The 6,257-nt window shown below is 37.1% G+C and overlaps 1 protein-coding gene across 1 annotated transcript in view; it reads right to left on the bottom strand.

Annotated features, from left to right (window-relative positions):
* Positions 1-933: 933 nt before the first annotated feature.
* Positions 934-6,257, bottom strand: part of LOC107104599 (FH1/FH2 domain-containing protein 1-like) — a 9,445-nt gene continuing 4,121 nt past the window's right edge. The window contains exons 2-9 of the mRNA XM_015404630.1: positions 5,967-6,107; positions 5,674-5,856; positions 4,162-4,281; positions 3,914-4,075; positions 3,585-3,838; positions 3,263-3,488; positions 1,619-1,727; positions 934-1,522 (exon numbers count right to left, since the gene is read on the bottom strand). Of these exons, the coding sequence (XP_015260116.1) occupies positions 1,494-1,522; positions 1,619-1,727; positions 3,263-3,488; positions 3,585-3,838; positions 3,914-4,075; positions 4,162-4,281; positions 5,674-5,856; positions 5,967-6,107 (1,224 nt within the window). The 3' untranslated portion in view covers positions 934-1,493. The remainder of the gene's footprint in view (positions 1,523-1,618; positions 1,728-3,262; positions 3,489-3,584; positions 3,839-3,913; positions 4,076-4,161; positions 4,282-5,673; positions 5,857-5,966; positions 6,108-6,257) is intronic.

Here is a 6,257-nt window from a genome sequence, read left to right as displayed (position 1 = left end):
GAGACTTACAGGACTTAATTATAAACTTTTCAAAGTTCAAAAACATACTACTGGCAAGTGGGATTTCTGTGGAAAATATGGAACAATAGAACATGTTATACTGGAATGTCATAAATATGAAAGCGAGAGAAGATATATGAGGAGAGAGTCTGAATGTATAAAGTGAAAGATGAATTTATTACATATTTTGAGGAAGAATTTGGGGAGTAAGCGTATACAAATAGTTATGTGATTTTTAAAGCTAACTAAATTATTTCCTAGAATTTGATTATGGAGAGAATAAATGTGTGTATGATATAGATGGGTAGAATACAAAGTTATCTATAAGTATGTATATGTATATTGTTTTTTTTCTTTTTTCTTAGAATTTATATATATGTTTATTAGTAGATAGTCCATCACAAACCACACTCCATATCACTAAAGTGGCGGTAATGCTACTTCCAAAAAATCCCAGAAGAAGAAGAAGCTAAAATCTTTGCTTCTTCTGAGCCTAGAATTTGGATATTTTTTACTTATTATTAAGCTTTAAAAATTACCACTCTGGTTGTTTTATATTTTCACCTAAATGGTTTAATGCTCTAATATTACACATTTATCCCATATGCATCAATATATTTATCTTTTTTATAACAAACAGGACGATATGTCATCCCTAAATGCTGACTAAAACATCAAACAAAGTCACATTTCATAGTTTTTTTCACAAAACTTGTGAGATTAATCTACTCTGTTTGATTATTTCTAAAAAATGTCCCTTGCTTGAATTGTTTTTATTTGGAATGATTTATTAAGAACTTAAAGTGCTGGCTCGTGACACATATTTGCAAATGTCTGTAATGAAAAAACAAGCTGACTCTAAAATCTTCTGACAATTCAGGACGGTTATTAAAGAAGTTTTAATTAAAAACAAAACAAAATTTTTGGGATTTCTTTTTTTTATCTTTTTAGCCCTGATAGATAACTCAATATTTAGACCTTCATAGCATAATTTCAAACTTTTATTTCAGCTTTGAATAATTTTGGTTAATTGTGAAATGTCCTTTGGTAAAAGTAATGTTCAATAATAACATATTTACAGATGATATATACATTTGCTTTAGTTAAACATCCCACAATCCTTTGGTGCATCACTGTCACCATTCATTGTCCAAACAAATAGATTATGGTTAAAAAAATAAATAAATCTATAGAACTGAATTGAACAAAACCAAATCTTTTAATCACTTTTAATAAGTGTTCAATTTTTTAAATAACACATTTCATTTCAACTTAAAGAAACAAACAAACAAGCAAAAAAATCCCCATGGAAATGACATTGATTTTCGATAAAAGATTAACTGGAAAATGGCCTGACAGCAATATCAAGGCCCCCCATAGTGTTGCAGTGACAGGTTATGTGACAAGCAACTCCACTCTACCCCGGGGTGACAATTTCACAGCTACATCTTAAATAACCTTCTCCATGGACTAAAAGGGGAACATCAGCATGATCACCACTTCAGTTTTCTTGATAAGGAACCTGCAATGAAAAACATTTGAATTCATCATATCAAACAAGTAACATAAATGACATAAAATAAAGGAATAAAGCTGATCAATCAAAAGTATAAAATACCCTGAAAGCTGGCCATCCTCCTGCGGTTTCTTGGCAAAGTTACATCTAATCTGGCGAGTGACGCAGGTGTTCTCAGCACCTCCTCCAGCCGACATTGTTCATCATTTTCCTGCATGCAGCAGAGGGGTTTATTCAGAACCTATTAGGGTGCTAGAGTATTTCTCTTTTCTCTTCCAATATTATAAGCAGTTAAAGTGGTTCTGGATCAATTTACTTCTGCAACCACATCTTACCATTTTATCACTTTGTTTTCCATTAAATGGAAAGAAATCAATAAATACAGTGTACTCAAACAATGTTCATCAATTTATTTCTTGTATATTTGAAGAGTTATGGAGCTAAATAATCATTAAGTGCTGAAATTTCACTTATGAAGTTTAATGTACAATTTGAGCCTTATAAATTGTGAGATTATGTCTTTAAATAAAGTTGAGTAAAACAAATAATTCAAACATCATTTTTGCATAACATAAAAAACATAAAACATAAATAAAACATAAAAAAGTAGGCATCCGAATTGCGAAAATATGAATTGGTGAAATGATCAGCTTTCCTGCAAACCGTACAAGCTGAAGACAACCTTTTAGGCATTTTACCACTTAAAGAGGATCAAGACCAAAAGAGACTTCTGTCTTAAAAGAAATATGAAAAAAATATTTTAAAAAAGCCTTAATCTTTTATTTATGAGTGTCCTTACATGAACCTGTAAACTATGGCTCATTTTGGATATACTACTATTATTTATACAGTAGAAGCCGATGATTATTTAAACAGGAAATCAAGTAGGAGGAGTGCATCAACCATAATCATCCCATGTGAAACATGCACTGAGAACATCAGGGAACGTAAAAAATAATTAAACATTTAAAAAAATTACTTCACAGCTTTTTACTACTTATACAGAAGTAAATGAGATGCCTCAACCTAAATCTAAGAAATGTTTGACCTTCATCAATGTTGACATCTCATATAGGTACAGCTGATTTGCTAAAACTACTGCGTGGGTCAGTTTCAGCTTTGTATTAAATTACCACATTTAATCCTTTATAATCTGTCTTTGTTAGTTTCTGTTGTTTGTGTTGAACTCCAATTAGTGTTGAACAGGGAGGACAAGCTCCAGAATTTCCCCAATGTGGGACTATTCTATTCTATTCTATTCTATTCTATTCTATTCTATTCTATTCTATTCTATTCTATTCTATTCTATTCTATTCTATTCTATTCTTTTTTATTCTCTCTAATCAACGTGGTTCTGGCTTAGGGCCTGCCTGCTTTAATTCTCTCTCTTTTATTATTGGGATTCATTAAATTTTTGAAGTTATTCTAACAGGGAGAGTTTTCTAGTTCTGTTTTTAGAAAATGTTTTACATAGAAACATCCTTAGAAGCACTCCCTCCTGTTTCTCTTTACCATGTACATACAGTAGTTAGCTGCTCCAATATAGATAAGTGTCCAATACAAACAACACAATGGTTGGAAATGCATGGAAATTGCATTTACACACAAGCTATGGTGGTTGTGAGATTTCAGTTGTTTTAGGCCAATAGAAAACCATCTTGGAGCAGGACTTAGTTTCAATTAAATGGGATTACCAAGGTATTTACTGCAGCTAAGATATGATTACTGTTTAACATAACCTCTTACCTGTGAGGCTGGGGTTTGCTGGTGTTTCCTCCTGCCCACTGGTGTTCCAGGGCCTGGGCTTTCAGCTCCATTCCTCTGCCTCTCGCGCTCCCTCTGCAGGAGCACTGCCTGCCTTGTGGACCTGTACTCCAAGGAGAAGTTGCTGATAGTTCTGCAGAAGTCCTCCGCTCTGGTGTCTCTCACCATGGATTTGGAGTACCCCAGGAAGAGAAGGAAGGAGTGGAACCTTGAACAATTAAAAAAGAGACAGAAAAAGTATAGGCTATGCATTTTAGAGAAAGATGTTGTGAATTTGGTTTTGTGTTAACCATCTGCAGCGTGCCTGTTGATAACCCGGCGGTGGACGGCTCTCAGGACCTTCAGCCTCTCTTCACACTCCTTCAGGATCTTGGGCAGCCTGTAACGGAGCGAACCCTCTGGAACAAACAACTCCATGTCATCTTTCCCTTTACGCTTGTCACCTTTTCCTCCTTTCTTCTTTTCCTCAGACTTCTCCAAAACCTTCAGCTGCTCCCATGATGCCTTGCACATGGCCTCCAGCTGCGCAAAGTTGGACTGGACTTGAGAGTAGTCGCACTGCAGAGAAGACGGAAATGTTTTAGCATGAATTTTGGGAAAGTACAAACTTTTGTTACTTTCCAAAGTACTCACCTTTCCAGCTTTGGTGACAGCGGTGATGTCAGAGTAGAGGTCAGAGGATTGTGGGTAGAGCTGCTGCAGGAGCACGCAGACGTGGTGCAACAGAGGCTGGCGAGAGTGAGTATCCCTCACCTGAGACAGCTTCCCCAGGTAACTCAGCTCAAAGCCTCGAGCCTTGGAGTGTTCAGATTGTCAAGCATTAATAAAATCAAACACTATGTTGAAAATGAAACCTAAAACTATCAATTGCTCTTCCTCACCTTACAGCCATTGAGAAAGTTACCGATGGCTAAAACGGTCGCTAGGATACACCTGAAGGTCTGGCTGGCTGCCAGCTGTTCCATGGCCAGCTTTAGGTGAAACAAGGGCTCAGCAATTTCCTGTAAAGAGAGCACAGAGGGCATTATGTGAATTCTTCAGCATGCTGTGCCTTTCAGTAGTTTTTCAACACTGTGAACTTTTTCATTTTTTCACATAGGCCTATATAAATAATCATCTGTTGGTGAAAATTGTCTATCAATGAGAAGTGGAAGGAAAGGTTGTTTTTAAAAGGTGACCAGGCATCGTTTTTAGATCCCCTGAGTCAGAATTAGCTGGCTTCAGCAGTTCTGCTCTCAGCAAAAAAAGGAAACAAAACATCTGGTGGCAAACAGGTTAAAGAATATGCTACAGTCAAAGATCATGGTCCACATTGAAGGTGACACAGTATCTGTGGTGAAACAGTAACCCCGCACATCACAGAGAAAACATCCTCACACTGTGAAATATGGCGGTGGCAGCATCATGCTATGGTTTTTCCGATAGAATGGAGTAGGAAACCAGCCAGAAGATTAAAGGAATTACAAGAATACTAAAGGAGAAGCACTTAAGAAGATAAAAGATGAGGACATAGGGACAACAGTCCCAAATATACACCTCTACAAAGACAGATTTCCCTGTAATTACAGTGTTTTGGGACATAAACAGCTAAACTGGAGACTTTTTCCTTTATTATCTCTAAAATAGCTCAGTCTCTGTCAAACTGGATGGTAAACATGTATTTTTAGCTGTTGCCTCCGATTCTTAGATTTTAGGTGTAGGTTTTGGGTGGGCCATTCAATCACATGGATATGCTTTGATTAAAATGTTCTAACGACTTGAGTCAGTTTCAGGTCTTTTTAAACATCTAAACATTAGTCCAATCTAGTTTTATATCTTGTTCTGGATTCTTTCTTCCCAGCAAGTTTACGTTTCCCTGCGGAAGAATGATCCTGCTCCTAGCAGGTTTACCATGACAATGGTATGCTAACGATGGGTAGTCTACATATTCAACCACAACTGAATGTTGTATGTGGACTAAAACATTTAATTTGGTCTAACCAGGGCAAGTTTTCATGTGTTCAATACTCGGCTCGCTGCCAAATCTGATCATCTTCTGCCTTTCTTTCCACTTTGGGTTTCTACTTGCCACTCTTACATCAAAGCTGCATCTGTTCAGTTGTGATCTTCATGAATTAGATTAATACCCATGGAAACTACTTCTACTGGATTTTGTTTTAAGTCATCAGATTAAATGAGACTGAAGACATTTTGTGACCCTTTTTTGTGAAAGAAAGCTAAAAAGCATGGATCTATCTTTTCCTTTACTCCCTTTATACATTTTGTCGGTCTGCATCTAAGATAAGATTGGATCTGATTGCTTTACAGGGAGTACTTTTGCAGGATGCTTTAAGTAACCCTGGTCATCCAGTTATTTAGCCACTGGCATTGTAGCCATCATTGTTTTCATCTACCTTCTCTAAGGAGTCGTAATCCAGAGCGAAGGTCCAGAGCTCAAGTCTTGTAGAGAGGTGAGGGATTTCTCCCAGAGTGAGGAGACACAGTTCAGCCTGGGCCAGAGGAGAGTGAGGGTTCTGGGCCTTGGCTTCATTAATCAGACGAAGCTCTTCCTCAGTCGGGACCAGAGCTTGAAGTCGCTGGTTTGGAGAAAATGTTAAAATAGATTAAGCTCAAATGACTTCAGGTCAATATTCATCGTCACATAAAGGTTAATGAATGGAGGGGGTGGCTGATGTGCTTTCTATACCTGGATGTCCTCTCTGTCCAGCACGCTGCTGTCCATACTGTAGATGGCAGGGGGGAGGAGGCGAGGTGGAGGCAGGCTGCTCAGAGCAATGGTTATGATGTTACTGCGCTTCATGCCCAGCACAGAGACAGATGACTGCTTCTGTGATAAAACACCACAATCACAAATGTATTTCTGTTACCTTTTAACATACGGGATTAAATATTTGGATCTTTGAATCGTTTTGGAAATCGCACACATTCTTAAATGGTTTTGGTTCTTATTAAAAGGACAAAATGTTGTAATTCATTT

Source organism: Cyprinodon variegatus, unplaced genomic scaffold (genome assembly GCF_000732505.1).
Source record: "Cyprinodon variegatus isolate N-32 unplaced genomic scaffold, C_variegatus-1.0 Scaffold1815, whole genome shotgun sequence".
Lineage (NCBI taxonomy): Eukaryota > Metazoa > Chordata > Actinopteri > Cyprinodontiformes > Cyprinodontidae > Cyprinodon > Cyprinodon variegatus.
Note: the sequence above shows the minus strand (reverse complement) of the source record. Positions and strands in the feature narration are given on the sequence as shown.